General features: G+C 49.7%; 1 protein-coding gene across 2 annotated transcripts in view; it reads right to left on the reverse strand.

Moving 5' to 3' along the window:
- Nucleotides 1-12,872, reverse strand: part of Tmem184b (transmembrane protein 184B) — a 41,917-nt gene extending 29,045 nt beyond the window's left edge. For both annotated transcript variants that reach the window (XM_051189376.1, XM_051189375.1), the window contains exon 1: nucleotides 12,741-12,872. In XM_051189376.1, coding sequence (XP_051045333.1) covers nucleotides 12,741-12,857 — 117 coding nt within the window. In that variant the 5' untranslated portion in view covers nucleotides 12,858-12,872. The remainder of the gene's footprint in view (nucleotides 1-12,740) is intronic.
- Between the last annotated feature and the right edge of the window lie 3,801 nt (nucleotides 12,873-16,673).

Here is a 16,673-nt window from a genome sequence, read left to right on the forward strand (position 1 = left end):
CCTCCCATCACAGGGTATAGGGTAGGGTGTCACATTCCTACCAGTCTCTGAGCTCTAATTGGCCCTACCTCTGGTCACTGGTTTTCTTCAAATTGTTGTATGTGTGGTGTGTGTGTGTGTGTGTGGTGTCTGTGTCTGTATTACACAAATGTAAACAGAGACCAGGAGGGTGTCAGGTATTCCTTTGAAGAAAAGTCTCTCTCCCTCTCTCTCTCTCCCTCCCTTCCTTCTCTCCCTCCCTCCCCCCCCCCACCCGGAGTTCATGTGTTTGGGCTTAGGCTGGTAGTCAGCAACCCCAGAAATCCTCCTGACTCAGACCCCCCCACCCCAGCACTAGGATTATAACTGCATGTGAGACCACAGCCAGCTTCAATGGGTGCTGGGACCCAAACTCAGGTCGTCAAGGGTGTGCATGCATCAAGCACTCTTAACCTAGCCTTCCCTCCAGCCTCATTTCATCCCAACCTCCCCCCTTTTTTGTGAAGAGGTCTCTCACTATAGCCCAAGCTGGCTTGAACTCAGGTCAATCCCCCTGCCTCAGCCTGAGTGTTGGGTTTACAAGCATGAGTCACAACATGCTTAATTTTGTTCATTCATTTCAGAACTGAACCCTTACAAGATGTAGCCATGGAATGGCTGCTCAGGCAGCTGCCTCCCACAGGCCAGGCTGCACTGGCAACAGGTGGGCAGCACGTCTCTGGAATGTGAATATATACACCCTGACAGAGAGTTTTGTTCTTGCTTGTTATATCCCCTGGAGGAGCAGCCATTTTTACATGCCTCTTCCCCTCTCCATAGGGGCTCCCTGCTCCTGTGCCTAGAGCCTGGGAATGTGGAACCCTTGGGCCTCTGGGGGTGACTTGATCACCTCCAGTGCTGCCTTTGGAGTGAAAGGGACCCACACCAGAGCCAGACAACAGCCACAGACTGGCCCTTCTCCAGAGGGGATTAGAGGAAAGACTGGCTATCCAGCAGCTGGCAGTTTTGCCTGTCAAGCCTTCTGAAAAAGGTCACATGCTTCACAACAGGAGAGGGGTCCACCTCCCCACAAGCCATTCCCAGACAGGCCACTGTGAAGGCTCCACACCACCCCTTCTCCCAGCCCACACTCCCACTAAAGTCTGAAGCAGGGAAGAAAAACTTACCCAACCTGGGCCCGCTGCAGCTTGGGGGTTGGAATGTTGAAGCAAAAGGCAACAGTAGAGGAGTCCACATCCTTCTGCAGGGGATTACCTTTTGCTTTGGGCTTCCTCAGTAGTGTGTTGTTTCATTTACTTTTTAAAGTGTATTTGATTGTATGTCTGCGAATGTTTTGCCTGCATGTTATGTCTGTGTTCCACATGCACATCTAGTGCCTGTGGAATCACAAGAGGGAAATGGATCCCCTGGAACTGGAGTTAGGATGGTTGTGAGCTCCAGGTTAGGTGCTGGTAATGGAACCCTGGTCCTCTGCAAGAGCAGCAAGTAAGTGCTCTAAACCACCAAGCCGTCTCTCCAGCCCTTTTGGTTTTATTGTTGGTTTCCTTAAGACAGAGTCTCACTATGTAGCCTTGACTAACCCAGAACTGTCTATGTACGAAAGGCAGGCTGTTTCTGATCTGCCTGCCTCTACCTCCAGAGTGCTGGGATTAAGGGCATGCACCATCATGCCCAGCAAATTCAGTGCTTTTGTTTTTAATAGTACCAGGCTGAGCTGTGGTTACTCAGTTCTCTTCCACACTGAGAACATCAGTAGATCAATGTGCAGCCTCTAGGCTGAGCTTTGGAGCCTCTCTAAAATGCCAACTAGCATATATCCCATTTAGCACTGAGCACATGGCTTTGGAATCTGGAACCCCAATATTCCCATGGCCTTGTAGGAGCAGGCTGCCTATGCAAAGATGGATGCAGGTGCCTGTTCCCTAAGATGCTGTCAGCAGAAGTCTCACTTTAGTCCAGGATCTGTAGGTGGCAAACCCCAACCAATTAACCCCATTCTCAAACGTGTAGTGAGAGGGCAGCCCACCCTGGTACATAACCACCACAGAGTGTGCATGGGGCTCAAGACAAGAGCGGAAGAGGCCCCAGCCTAGAAGCCTGGGGAAGGCTACACAAACAGTGTAAAATGCAGCCGGTGGACACATTAAGGGCAGTGAAAAGGAACAAAGGACTGTTCTACAAAGCTGGATGGCCTCACTGACACATGGTGGGAAAAGTCAGGCTAGAGACTTGCACTGCCAAGCACCAGACGCTCAAACCAGGCAGAATGAGTCCCAGGTACTGAGCTCAGCACCTGGGACTCAATGGAAAAAGTACCACGTGACAGCAGTGGGGGGGGGTGGATAAACAGGCTGTAGGAGGGACAGAGAGCAGTGCAGAGGGAAGGAGAGTAGCCCAGGAGCTGGATAAGCACAGGCATGGAGGCTGAGCCCCAGTGACACCAGTAGTGTAAAAAGAAGCTTCTCAAGCAAGCACAGCTTGAGGAGCTACCCAAGGAGGGGTCTGGGACACCCAGGGCTTTAGCTGCCCAGAGAGCTGAGTGACCAAAGCAGGGGTTTAAAGTGACAACGTCCCCCCAACAGCAGTTGGGGAGTCAGAGGTCCCATTTACTAAGGTTCCATTTACCCTCCTCTCCTCCTTAGACCCTTCTGTGAAAACTAGGTGTGTATTTTTATTGGATGAGGTCGGGGCCTAAGTGAGCCTGGCTGCCTGTGAAGGGGTGGCCTCCTGCACTGAGCCAGAGAGAGTTCAATTAAACCTGTTTGATTTTCTGCAAAGGATATACCATTCACATGTTTCAGCCATCCCAAATGCACAGGGAACCAGGCTTGGTGACTTTCAGGAAGCTGAGGAGGGAAAGCTGCTCTAGCTAAGAGTTTGAAGCCAGCTTTAGGCAGGTTCTCCAGCCCCTGTTCCTCGAAGGTGGAAGAAGGCACACAGAATATTCAGCAAGAAATGACAGTGCCAGCACATCCATCCCAGAGGCATTGCTTCCCAGAGACCCTCTACATTCAGGATACTTCCTTTGTTTCACAAAGGGGTCTGACACAGTGCCCTCCACCTATGCTTTCATTTGGTGGTTTATCTGCTACAGTCCCTACACCCTTATCACCTCTGCTGTGACTACACAGAACAGGCTATAGTTTTTTTGTGTGTGTGTCTCCCTGTAAACAAATACTGAGGTTGAGTCCGATCTTCAGCTATTTCAAAAGCGACAGCAATGCCTGACCATGTAAACTGATCACTCCTCTCACATGGTAACACTTCTGTAGGCTAATTCCTCATGCAGCATCTGGCAGTTCAGAAATGAACCTTTTAGGCAAGTGGAGACAGAGGTGGAGTACACTTAAGTTGTTTGCCTAGGAAACGAATCTTGGCATTGGGAACGACACTTGAGGTGGTGGAGAAAGAAATGGCAGCGAAAAGCTCAGTTTTCAACAAACAGAGCTCTGAGTGAGGGGATGACACTGGACCTAGATCAGACCCAACTTGCTCAATTGTCTGCCCATGAACTCACACATAAAAGGGGAGACCCAGGACTGGGGGTGTAGTTAGTTCAGTGATAGAACCCTTCCTTGCCTGGCAATGCATAGGCTCCAGGGTCTATCCCTAGTATTGCTAAAAAGGAAGAACAGAAAGTCTAGACCTTGAGTGTCATCCCTTCCCAGCTCCAGCTCTGATGTCCTCATGGACAGATATGGATCACCAAGACACCGAGCTGTAACTGATGTCTCTGAATGAAGGGTATCAGGTATGTCTGATAAGGAGGAGTGAGACAGAGAACTGAGGGTCTCTAGCTTCCAGTCTAGCGTTCCCAAATGAGAGAAAAGCACCCCTCATCACACCTCCTACCAAATCTGTGGGGACATCACAGTCATGCAAACATTGAAATTACAAGACATTCACCTGCCTGCTCCTGGTCCATTAATGTTACATAACTCACATACCCAACAGCCACCCTACCTAAACATCACTCTTTAGCCAGCCAGTCATGGAGGATGGAGGCAGTCTCAGGCTGGAATCCAAGTGTCCTCCCTGAGAATGAGGACATGTAACCAGCAGAACAGGGCTTCCTCCTCATCCCCAAATCAGGCCCAGCTCCCTGCCCCCAGCTAGGTGGGAGAAACCTCTGCCAGAGAGGGCCAGAGAGCCCAGCTTTCTGCACACACAGGCCCTAATCCCACAGAGACATCAAGGCTCCCTAACTGCACTAAGGTGGCTGCTTCACACAGCAAAGATTCAGCAGAGACAAATCCCGATTGTCACATTCCTGCTACCTTAAACCACATTGTGATACTCAAACGAATCACACAACGCCTTCCTGGCGGTGAGGCAGAACCCAAACCATCCAGGAAGGCTCATTCTACCTCACTGCTATGTCACCTGCTTGTGCTCCAGGCCTCTGTGTATGCTCCATGTGGCCCCACTGTCTGAAGGTCCTCCCTTCTCCAAATGCCATGATCTACTCTCAACACAGTTTTGGCTTCATTGCCTATCAGCCCACCCAGGCAGAGCAGACTGCTGCTGCCTCCTGGGTTCCCTGCCCCCAGATCAACCAAGGCCCTCATTATACATTTCCTATCTCTGGCAATTAGGTATGCCAGGTTTTCCCAGGAGGCTACGAGCTATCTGGGGAGAGCAACACTGGTGGACACTCAGGTCAGGCCAGGAAGAGCCAGAATTTCTAGGACCACAATTCGCCCTCAGTGTCAGCCTCTCCATCCACAGAGTAAGAATATGATTCCCAGGGCCAAGGCCACTGGGCAGTGCAATTTGTGAAGCCCTACACAAATCATATTGAGGATGGATTCAGGGAAATTATATGCCAATATTAACGATTAACACCATACCTCTGACAACACCCATCACCGTGCTATGCAGACAACCGCATAGGTGTTGCAGGTATCCCCCACTTCTGCTCACAGGAGATAAACAGAGATGCAAACCAAAGGCTATAGCAGCACCTTCAGAACTTTTCTACACGTGACCCATGGGCCTTGGAGAACAGTTGTACCTTGCAGTCCTCAGCCATTTGCCACAGGACATGGCCTCTCCTGGTGCAGCTTGCCCATAGTGGTTCACCAGGAGAAAAATACAGGTACTATATGTCACTCAGGGTAGGGAAGCCATTTGATATGAAAATCCCTTTCATAGTGACAGATGCAATTACCTGGGAGTGGGGGGACACTAGCCATCTTGGGATAGGCCATGACACCCAGGTAAAGAACTCGCTAGTCTCAGCAAGAGAAACAGTCTTCCCAAGATCACTCTTCATACTTCAGGTTGTGACAGTAACAACAGGTGTACATACATCCTTCTTCATAACCCTCATCCTGGTGACCAGGCTTTCTGACCTGGGAACCCACCTGGCACAGGGAGGTGGGCAGAGGGTTAAGAAGCCACTGTGAAGTAAAGCTTAGAAATAGTAAGTGGCCTGCCTAAGGTCACTCCAGTTTCTAGCTCTGCCAATGCCCTGTCCACCATTCATGCCAAGGCTGGAGAAGACCTCATCATCCCCACAGAACTTCAAGCTAAGCACCAGGACCATCATCACTCTTCTCTACCTGTGGCCAACTTCGTAACACCCTAGGCAAATGCTATGACCCCACGCTCGGTAAACAGTGAGGCAGTGTAAGCTCCTACCTAGAATGAACATCAAACTCAACAGCAATTCCTTCTTTTATAGGGAGGTGTGGCCCAGAGTGGCTTTAATCAGCAGGAGCTACTCCACTAGCACCAGCAGGGCACGGGCTACAGCACACTGCAGATCCACACTGTAGACCTTCCAGCTAAGTCAGCGCTCACCTCTGTGTGTGACTAACACACAGGAGAGAGAGCTAGAAATGATGCAGGGTCTGGCACAAAGGCTGTCTGGGTGGGATCTTCCCCCTCCAGTTCCCACCCCAGACAAGGAAAAAGGGGTGTCTGCTATGTTTCCTGCCTTCTTACAAGCCTGAGATCTCCCTCACCCCTGTAGGCGGATACTTGGCACTGCTGGGCTCAGTGATGCAACCTCAGTGCTAACAGACAGTCCTGTACTGAGCAGAGCATGGTGGTGCAGACCAGCACTCACGGGTGAAGGCAAGAAGATCAGGAGCTCTGAGCCAGCCTGGGCTACATGGCATCTTGCCTCAAACAAAGAAATAAACCAGGCATTGTGATATACACTTTTAATGCCAGCCCTTGGGAGGCAGAGACAGGTAGATCTCTGTGAATCCAAGGCCAGCTTAGTCAATGTAGAGAGTTCCAGGTCTAAAATAAATAAACAAATAAAATTGTTGAGTAAATGAAATAAATCATAGGGCATGGTAGTGCATGCCTTTAATCCAGCACTCTGGAAGCAGAGGCAGATGAATCTCTGTGAGTATAAGGCCAGCCTGGTCTATATAATGAGTTCCAGGACAGCCAGGGCCATGTAGCAAGACCCATCTCCAAAAAAAAAAAAAAAAAAAAAAAAAAAAAAAACCGTAAGTTAAGTCAAGGAAACTAACAAGACAACCTATCCTGATCACCATAGAGAAGCCACAATACTTCAAGGATAATCTTGAATGGCAGCACCATTAACCATACACTGTTCCATTCACTCACTCAAAACTATCTCAGCACCTACTCAGTGCAGGCTTCATGTCAGATAGTGAGACACCGAAGGCAGGAAGATGCCTTCTGGAAGCTGCATGCCAGCTGGCTATGTTGCTCTCCAGCTACAGATGGGACCACATTATCCCAGCAGCAGCTAGGGATATGAGCAAATGCTGCCTGAGTGCTTGGGCTAAGTCCTGCTCCTCCACACCCTCTGCATGTGGCTCTGAAAACCTGAGTTCCAGTAGTGGCTGATGAGAATACATCTGGTTAGAGGCTGAAGAGATGGCTCAGTGGTTAAGAGCACTGGCTGCTCTTGCAGAGGACCCAGGCTCAATTCCCAGCACCCTCATGGCAGCCCACAATGATCTGTAACGCCAGTTCCTGAGGATCCAATACCAGTTTTTGACCTCCCTGGGTATGTGGTACACATGCACATATTCAGGCATACACACATACACACAAAATAAAAATTAATAGCTCTTAAAAACAAATGCTGCCAATGACTTCTCGGTGTGTGCTGGGCAAGACATCTACCCCACACTCCACAGAGTGGTAACAGCCCAAGAGGAATCAGGAGAAAACCTAAAAGCAGGGGTTCACCCAGATTCCTCCATGGTGCTCCCAACTCTATTTCTTCCCTTTCTGGCCTCTGAGAGGCCACCTACAGTGAACCAGCATGACAGTCCTACTAGGTACTGATTTGTAAGGCTATGCCAGTTTGCAGGGCCGTAGGGTTGGCTTTGTGATATCAATTCAGATCATTGTATAAGCTGCCACTCTGCCTGAAGCTTACTTTCTCCACTTTTCCAAATGTTGACATCATAACTGTCACCTCATCAGAAAAGCATCTGTCCAAGCCCTGTAGCTGATGTCTCTCTCCCTAGCTGGATGCAGCTCCCCACATACTTCCTGACACACAGGATGCCTCAAGAAATTAAATGGCTTGCAAGGAAACAGCAAAATCTGGTAAGAACAGAAAAGATAGCAAAGTTGGTAAAATACTAGCCACACAAACCTGAGGACCTGAGTTTGATCCCCAGCACCTATGTAAAACACTTGTTATTCTAGACTGGAGGGGCAGGGACAGGCAAGTCCCTGGGGCTCCCTGCCAACCTACCTAGCCTGATTAGAGAGCCCCAGGCCCAAGTGAGAAACCTTGTGGTAAAAACAAAGTGAATGAGGAACACCCAAGGCTGCCCTCCAGCTATCACATGCATGCCCTGCACTAATACAAACCCTGGGTCACAACAGCCCTATAATGCCTATGCTATCAGTACTTGTAGTCTACAGATGAGGCAAACTGCAGCTGTCCTTCCCCGGGCTGCCCTTGACCTCCTCTTCCTGCCTCAACCTTCCAAGTAGTAGGATTACATAAGGTACAACAATACCACCATCTTAATCTTATCTATTTATTGCTTTATAGTCTGAGACAAATAATTATCTCAATAAAACAAAGTCTCATTATGCAGCACTGGCTGTCCTGGAACTTGCTATATAGACCAGGCTGGCCTAGAACTCACAGAGCTATCCATCTGCTTTATCCTTTCCTTCCTCCAGAGTGTGGGATTAAACCCATGTGCCACCATGCCCAGCTCCCTTAATTTTTAAAAATATGAATTATACCTGGTAAGCAACCTGCCCAAGGGCACAGTGCTAATTAAAGCAAGAATTTAACCTGCAATTCCTAATTCTTTTTTCAGGTCACCAGAACTGCTCAGCTCATTAGCTCCCTCTTTCCTGCTCTCACTGACCATTTTCAATGCATCTATGAAGTCTCTAATTTTAAACTTTAGTTTTATTATTACTATTAGAGTGTGTGTGTGTGTAGTATGTAGTGTGTATATGTATGTGTGGTGTATGTGTACAATGTACGTGTGTGTATGGTGTGTGTGGTGTGTATATAGTGTGTGTGTATGGTATGTGTGTGTATATGGGGTGTGTGTGTGTAGTGTGTGTGTATATGGTATCTGTGTATGTGTGGCATGTGTGTATGGTGTGTGTAGTGTATGTGTGTATAGTGTGTGTATGGGGTATGTGTATGTGTGGCATGTGTGTGTATGGTGTCTGTGTGTAGTGTGTGTGTATGATGTGTGTGTGTATGGTGTGTGTGTGGTGTGTGTCTGTATGGTTTATGGTGTGTGTGTGTGTGTGTGTGTGTGTGAATATGGACACAGGAGTGCCACAGTGCACATGTGATTGTCAGTGAACAATTTTTAGGAGTTGGTGCTTTCCTTCCACCATAGCCTCTAGGGATCAAAGTTGGGTCATCAGCCTTGCACAGCAAGCACTTTTACCCACTGAGCCATCTTGTTGGCCCAGATTCCTGAACTCTCAACTGCCTATCCTAGGGCACTCAGCTTGGCATCCTCCCTGAACTTTCATGCTCACAGCTCGTCAGCCCCATCTCCTCACACAGCTGTGCTTCAGAGGTAGGGCATGTACAATCTCACAGCCTTTGCCCAGGGAAGGGATGAGGTTTAATTCCTCAGACTCTGGGAGGACTGGCAAGTCACTGCATCAAATGCCAGCCAGTCTGGCCCCTAGCAAAATAGAGCAGGCAAGTCTTCTCAGAGCTCAAAGACCCACAGCTTCACCCCACTTGCCTGACCCCAATATTGGCTCTCCCTACTGCTCCTTTCTGCCTATGGTCATAGAGCTGAGTGATCCAAGCATGGACAGTGAGTGACAGGCCATACCTCCCAGGGGCATTTGAGATCTGTGACACGAGAAGCTATGACCCCAGGAGACCAGGGTCAGTCAGTAGCCCAATACTTAGGAAAACAAGTCCAGGGCTGGCTCAGCAGGTAAAGTACTGCATACACTGGGCAGATGGCACATGCCTGTAATCCTAGGCATTGGAGGTAAAGAGGGATCAGAATTCAAGTCATCAGTCATACAGTCAATTCAAGTTCTGCCTGGAATACATGTCTCAAACACAAAACAAACACATAAGTTGTTCAGTGTTGCCAAATGACAGAGAGCAGAGCAGGCAATGTTTCAAGGGAAGGTTCAGAGGCCTGGCCTGGACCCAGTAACCTCCAGCCCAGAAGATGCAAAAGAAAAACAGAAGCAAAGACTAAAATAAAGCCAGGGACCAAAGGGGTAGCAAACAGGAAGGAGGCAGGTCATCGTGGAGTATTTGCCAGAATGAAGGAAGCAAGATGCAGGGTGATGATATGGCCTCATAACACAGGGCTCTGCGTGTCACTTCCTCTCAAACTTTCAAAGGCTCTTTGTTGACCACACCAGGACCAAATCAAAACTCTCCGAGAGGGGAGGCACATCAGTTTGCTTGGGGTTTCTATTACCTAGAGCCCTCCCCTTCTTCCTCAGTACCAAACTACTAGAACCCCTAGTCCTTCAGCATACCCCCTGTTAGAGGGGAAGAATAAGAATCTGAGATGGATCAACTGACCTGTGCTCTGAAAGGTGAGCCCCACCTCAGCCAATAGTGGATGATGAAAGATCATTCTCAGAAACACTTTGAACTGTGCCAGACACACAGTCTGTGCTCAAGAAACAGGCTGTTGTTCCTACTGTCCTCTGGGCCCCTTTAGAGCCCTCTTGCTACCACAGGTAGGGCACTGTCTCAAATGTATTATTTACAAGCTGGGCTACCTCAGCCAACCACAGCCTTTGACAGGGGTACAACCCAGGACTCTGACCTTACTGCCCTGGTGGCCAATAGCCAGCAAATCCAGGGCACACAGGAGACAGTAAGTATTTGCTGCCCCAAAAGCCTCGGCCAAGGTCCTGGGGCAGACCCCATGTAGAACTCTGGGAGCCCAGCTCCAGGTCTCCCAGCACCCACACCAAATCCCCAGTCTCATTTGCTACTACTCACTTTCAAAACAATAAAGGGCTGTACCCTGCCTTGCCTAGCAGTTTCTACTCCAGGGATCATACAAAGAGAAATGAGCACAGCAGGGACTAGAAATAGCACTGAGCCCCTCTTGGGGAGAGGACTGGGCGGGCAGGCCAGCCAGCAAATAGGAGCAAAACCTCATGGACAGAGAATGGGAGGGAGTTGAAGACATGCCTCAGCGGCACACTGCCTGCCTAGAGTGCCTGAGCCCCGACTTAGTACACACGACAGAGAGAGAGAGTGTGTGGGAGAAAGCAGCCCCCTAGACAAGAGTCCAGGTCCATAGAACTCAGTTAGTGCCCTGAACGAGGACAAGCTGGCCACATCCTTCTGCTCTAGAAGTTCTTCTACTCTTTCCTAGTACAACCCCACCACCCTGGGAGCAATTTACAACCCATTCCCCAGGACTGCACAAGGGCAGCCCCTGGGGAATATTTAGAGCCTTTCCACTCACAACTAGACAATGGGGTCACCATCTAGGTCCACCTCTTCAGCAGACTGGGAGCCTCTGGAGGCAGGTAGCAGGTCCTGTCCCTCCTCCATGTTCTACTCCAGGGACCTCAAGGAGAGAATGAGCACAGCAGGGAATGGAGATAGCCCTGAGCCTGGTATACAGTAGATGCTCAGTAAGTTACAAGACAACTTGGCAAGACACAGTTCCTGACTCAAGGATGATGGATTCCACCAGAGCTTACTAGTATCACACTGACAAGTGAGTCACTAATTCCTCCCAACACCCGCTGCCTCAGTTTCCTCGTCCACAACTATGAACAATACTTTACTCACACAGCTACTGTGAGAATGAACTGGGAAAACATACATGAAAAGCAAAAAGCCCCTGAGGAATGTCAGTCACCCAGCTTGAGCTCAACAGTCCCTTTGTGCTGAAGTCTTTTTTGCTGGCCTGTTCCCCCTCCCCACACCTAGCACTAAACCCACCTCTGCACAACTCTGCCTTTGTCTTGTGTTTCTGGAATCCCTGTGGTTATTTATTTCCAAGTCTAGTTCTGTCCAACTACCTGAGAGAGAGTTCCTAGATGCCTGGATCATGGAATCTGTGTCCTGGTGAACACCAGCCTGGCTTCTGGGGTTCCCCCACCCTTCCAACTCTGGCACAACACAGAATGTGCAGAGCCCAAGGGCCCACCAAACTTGTTGACACAGGAAGGGATGGTGCAAACAGCCTATCAAGAAAGCCAAACCTCAGCTGGGAGGTGGTGGCAGCACCTTTAATTCCAGGTCTCAGGAGGAAGAAGCAGGTGGATCTCTTGAGTTTGAGACCAGCCAGGTTTACAGAGCAAGTTCCAGGACAGCCAAGGTTACACAGAGAAATCCTGCCTTGAAAAACAAAACAAACAAAAGAAAAAAGGAAAGAAAGCCAAACTTCTAAGACCTGCACCTCCGCTGGGGCTGCTGTTATGTGTGTCTGTATGTCTGACTGTGTATGTGTGCTGGCTGAGTCTGCAGCATTAGCCTCCAGGGCACAGATTGCTACTTCTCTCCTAACATACAGCACCTGGCAATCAGATGAATAATATATGGTCCTTCACCTCACACACAGGTATCAGGCAGGCAGACACCTGCTTTGCCCCACAGAGGCCTGCAAGGGATGAGGTGTCCGGCCTCATACAGTCTCCCAGAAATCCAGGCCCATCCCCCAGACTCCCATGCCTTGCAGACCCTTAGCACTGGAGTCCTATCCAAGCAAGGTGTCCAAGGGCGTGCCCAGGAAAACATGCATAACACACAGGTCGGACGCACAAATTCAAACCAATCTCTAGGGTTCCTTTGAACACCAACATCCTGGGGGCCCCGGATTCCTATTTGTCCCCCTCCAAATCTACTGACCTGTGTGCAAGGCGCGTACACACACATACGCATGCACACACACACACACGCATGCATACACACACACACACACACACACACACACACACACACACACACACACGTCCCCATGTAAGTTGTACCGCCTCGAGGGTCGACCACCCGGCCAGGTCAAGGCCACCGCATCAGGGACGGATGGACGCTTCCCCATCCTGTTCAGTAGTGCCAGGCTGGATGCAGCACACCCACCGCGGTGCTCACAGTCCCACCAGTAAGAGGCCGGGCCCCGCGCCGCCCACCCCTGCTCCCCCACGGGCAGGTCCGGTTACTCTCAGGGCCCCGCCACGCTGGCAGAGCGGGCACACCCACGGGCCGCGCGGGGGCCTGTACGTCCCTTCCTCCTGCGAGGAGCCCTCAGCGTGGGGCTCTCCCCGAGGCGCAGCCCTCCGGGTCCCAGCTCATCCCGAGCATCCCGCCGCCCGGGTACCTCAGGAGCCCATAGCGCTGGCGACTGCGAGTGGAGCAGAAGGCGCCGCAGCCCGGTACCTTCGCCGCCTGGCGCGTCCCGAGCCCCGCCGAGTACCGCCGCGACGCGCCTGCGCATTCGGAGCGCCGCTGGCGGGGGCGGGGCCGGAGCGCGCGGCTGAGGTCACTCATCCAGTCTTAAAGGGATCGCGTGCTACGAAGCCCCACGAGCGCATCTCGGGTCAGGAGGACTGCTCTGGCCTCTCACAACTCGCAAACGCACTACAAGAGACCTAAGTCCCAGATTGCAGAGTGTCACCCACCACAGTCCTGAGATGCACAGACTGACCCGCTCTGACACAGTCCTCGGATGCACAGATTCTGCCCTGGACACCCGCAGGCTAGCCAGCGCTTCAATTCTCTCAAGCTTTTTCTGCGCCTACGCTGAAGGTGAAAGGAAATCTAGTGGCCGTTTGCGACGTGTAGGGTGGGTGTGGGGCTATGGAGCGTTTTGTGCAGTTATGCAAAATGAAACTGCAGAGCACCGAAAGAGGCCTTCCTTTTCTTTCCACTCCACCCAGCTACCCTGGGTCCTGCCCCACCTCATCCAGGCCGCCTAAGTAACCCAATTCTGCAAATGTCATTCCAGACCCCTACCTCATTTTGATTTGCGAGGTTCCCACGTCTTACCCAGTTAACTGAAATGCGTAATAAGCAACCAAGTTTATTTTTATCTCCAGCTCCCATGCTTCTGACTTAGGGGGTTCAACCGCCTCCTCTTCCACACCCGTTTCCTAACAACATTCCCTCATCTCTGCTTCCAATCTCCTGGTCAGAAAGTCTGGAATCATCCTCGAGTCTCCCACTCTATCCACTTAGGCAGGACATCCTGCCTCCCTAGACTCTGACCCCCTCCACTCCACCCCACTACTGTCATGTGACCCAGGCTCTGCCCAGGTTTTATGAATTAAGATAGCTTGGATTTTCCAACCTCATCCTCTGCCAGTCTGTGTCAGTGTAATGTGGGAATCAGAGGGATTCCTTTAAACCTAGGTCTAAGCGGGACAATGGTGGTGCATTCCTTTAATCCTGTCTGAGGAACACTTGCTTAGCATTCATTAGACCCTGAGTTTGATTCATTGCACCATAAAAAGATAAACAAATAAATAAATCCCAAGTTGAACTATAGCACTTTGCTCAAAACCCTCACTAGTTCCTCGTTAAATTACAAACAGAAGCTGAGATCTTCAGATGCCTGCACAGGCCTTGATCTGGCATACTCCTTCTCCAGGCATGCCTGACCTTGCTCCCTCCTGTATCTGGACACAGGCCTCTTGCTGTCCCTCTTGTGTCAGGTGAAGGCACTCAGCTTCCAGGCCTTTGCACCTGCTGACATTGCAGGTCCCAGACACACCTTCAGTGGCTTGCTCTGCTGGCTGCACTAGGAAAGCCAGGGAGGCAGAATTGTTCTACCAGAACAATCTAGCAAATTTCTATCAGAATAAGATTACTGAGCCCTGACATGCACATTCAACACTACACTGTGCCCTCTTCTCCTAAGAACTCATTTTTATATTTTATCCTTCATCTTCTTCCAGTTGAAGATAAGTTCCACAAAGATATTTTCTTGGGAGATGTGGACAGACATCCACATGCTCCAAGTAGGAAGGTGCCCACCCACAACAGACCAACAATTCCACACATCTCCCTCGATGAACCAGTAAGTTTATTAGACTTACTGTGGCAACATGCGTGAGGGGCTACTGACAGCTGTAATGTGTAACTCTCCCTCTGCTTCATGTGGCCTCTGGGAGCGTTGGAGTTATTTAGGAGGTAGAAAATTAATGGAAGAGAGGGACACTCCTATGAAGCTATAACTGAGACATTTAGGTGATGTGAGTTTTTCTTTTTTCTTCATCACCCACCCATCTGTCTATAAGCAACCCTTCACTCTGCCTCCTAAAAGCAGATGTGATAAAATAGGTTCACCAACCCAGACTGGGCAGACTCATTCCTTTGTTCTGCAGTTGGTATCTTACCTGGGACAGGAAGATCACATCTCCCCAGGAAAAGTGAATGCAGCAAGGACAAAGATGTCTGACCTTTTGTTTCCTGACATAAAACAGTACCCAGCACTGGGATTAGTGTGGCAAATGTGAAGAAAGTATCTGTAACATGAACAAATATAATAGCTAGATCTGAAGGGGAGAACTCTGTACAGGATAAAAAGCAGCTCAGGGAGTAACAAACTATATTTGACAACCTGAGTGTGGCCCCTAGGGCCCACGTGATTGAAGGAGAAAACAAGCTCCTATAAGTTGTCTTCTGACATATATGCACACACAGTGATGTAAACACACACAAAACTAAATAAATAAAATTTCCAAAGAAAATAAAAAGCCACATGTCTTTAATTATATCAATTAGGAAGCAAAAAAGAAACAACGCTGGGCAGTGTGGTGCACGCCTTTAATCCCAGCACTAGGGAGGCAGAGGCAGGTGCATCTCTGTGAGTTCAAGACCAGCCTGGTTGTAGCAAGTTCTAGACCAGCTATGGATACATAATGAGACAGTAACTCAAAATATAAATAAATAAGCTGGGTGGTGGTGGCACCACATCTTTAATGCTAGCACTCAGGAGGCAGAGGAGGTGAGTTTGAAGCCAGCCTGGTCTACAGAATGAGTTCCAGGACCGCCAGGACTACACAGGGAAATCCTGTCTAAAAAATCCAAAAGAGAAAGGAAGGAAGGAAGGAAGGAAGGAAGGAAGGAAGGAAGGAAGGAAGGAAGGAAGGAGACACCTTCCCAACCCAGGTTTGAAATACCTGTTTGTTCGAAACTTCAGGGTTCCCCTCCAGACTTGCTACCCCCTCTAAGACAAAATCCTTGTCCCCAACTGTCCCCACTTCTACACCACTCACAAAACAGATTTACTTTGATAGCACCTGACCCCTTCCAGAATTTTAGTCCCTGCACACCAGGGGTACTCATGGCTCTCAACTTACAGAAGCCTTGTTGACAGGAGCATAGGCAGGTGGTGGGGATGGGGGGGGGGGATGCAGGCCCAGTTGCTCCTCCTAGGAAGAAAATCTCCACTCACCACTTAGGCTGTCTAACAAGAAACTGAGGGCTAGACTTCTCTCCAAGTCTGTAGCCAGCCACCATCCTGCTTCTGCCTGCATCAGCTTCTAGGCCATTCTCCTCTACACCTGCTCATCAAGGACAAGGAACATCTTTCCCCACCCACAGCTCTGCCCCCTTTCTATTCTGGAACCACCACTTCCTTCGGGGACCACAGCAGGCACCAGCTTTTTGTTCCTTTTTGTCCTTGTTTGCTCACTTATTCTGTGGCAGAGACTCGAACCCAGGGTCTCTGTAGGCAAGACATGCTGCTATACACTGAGCCATGCCACAGCTGTCTTGTGTTTGGTTCTGTTTTGAGACAGGGCCTCATTCTGTTACTCAGTTCAGCCTGGACTTTCTATATAGCCCACACTGTCCACTAATTTATGATGATGCTCTTTCCTGAGCCTCCCAGACTGTGAAGTTACAGACATTTTCCCTAAGGAAACCTTAGCACTGAAGAAAGGTTAAAGAAATTGAGTGATCCACACAATAACATTGAATGTAGGTATAAAACAGCCCCTCTCTCTCCTTCTCTCTCTCTCTTGTTTGGTTTGGTTTGGTTTGGTTTGGTTGGTTGTTTAGTTGATTGGTTTTTCAAGACCGGGTTTCTCTGTAGCTTTGGAAGCTGTCCTGTAACTCGTTCAGTAGACCAGACTCACCTGCCTCTGTCTCCCGAGTGCTGGGATTAAAGGATTGCACCACCAACATCCAGCGTTGTTTGTTTTTTGAGACAGGGTTTCTCTGTGTAATCTCTGGCTGTTCAGGAACTTGTAGACTAAGCTGACTTTGAACTCACAGAGTTCTGCCTGCTTCTGCCTCCTGAGTGCTG

Source organism: Phodopus roborovskii, unplaced genomic scaffold, assembly GCF_943737965.1.
Source record: "Phodopus roborovskii unplaced genomic scaffold, PHOROB, whole genome shotgun sequence".
NCBI classification, from domain to species: Eukaryota; Metazoa; Chordata; class Mammalia; order Rodentia; family Cricetidae; genus Phodopus; species Phodopus roborovskii.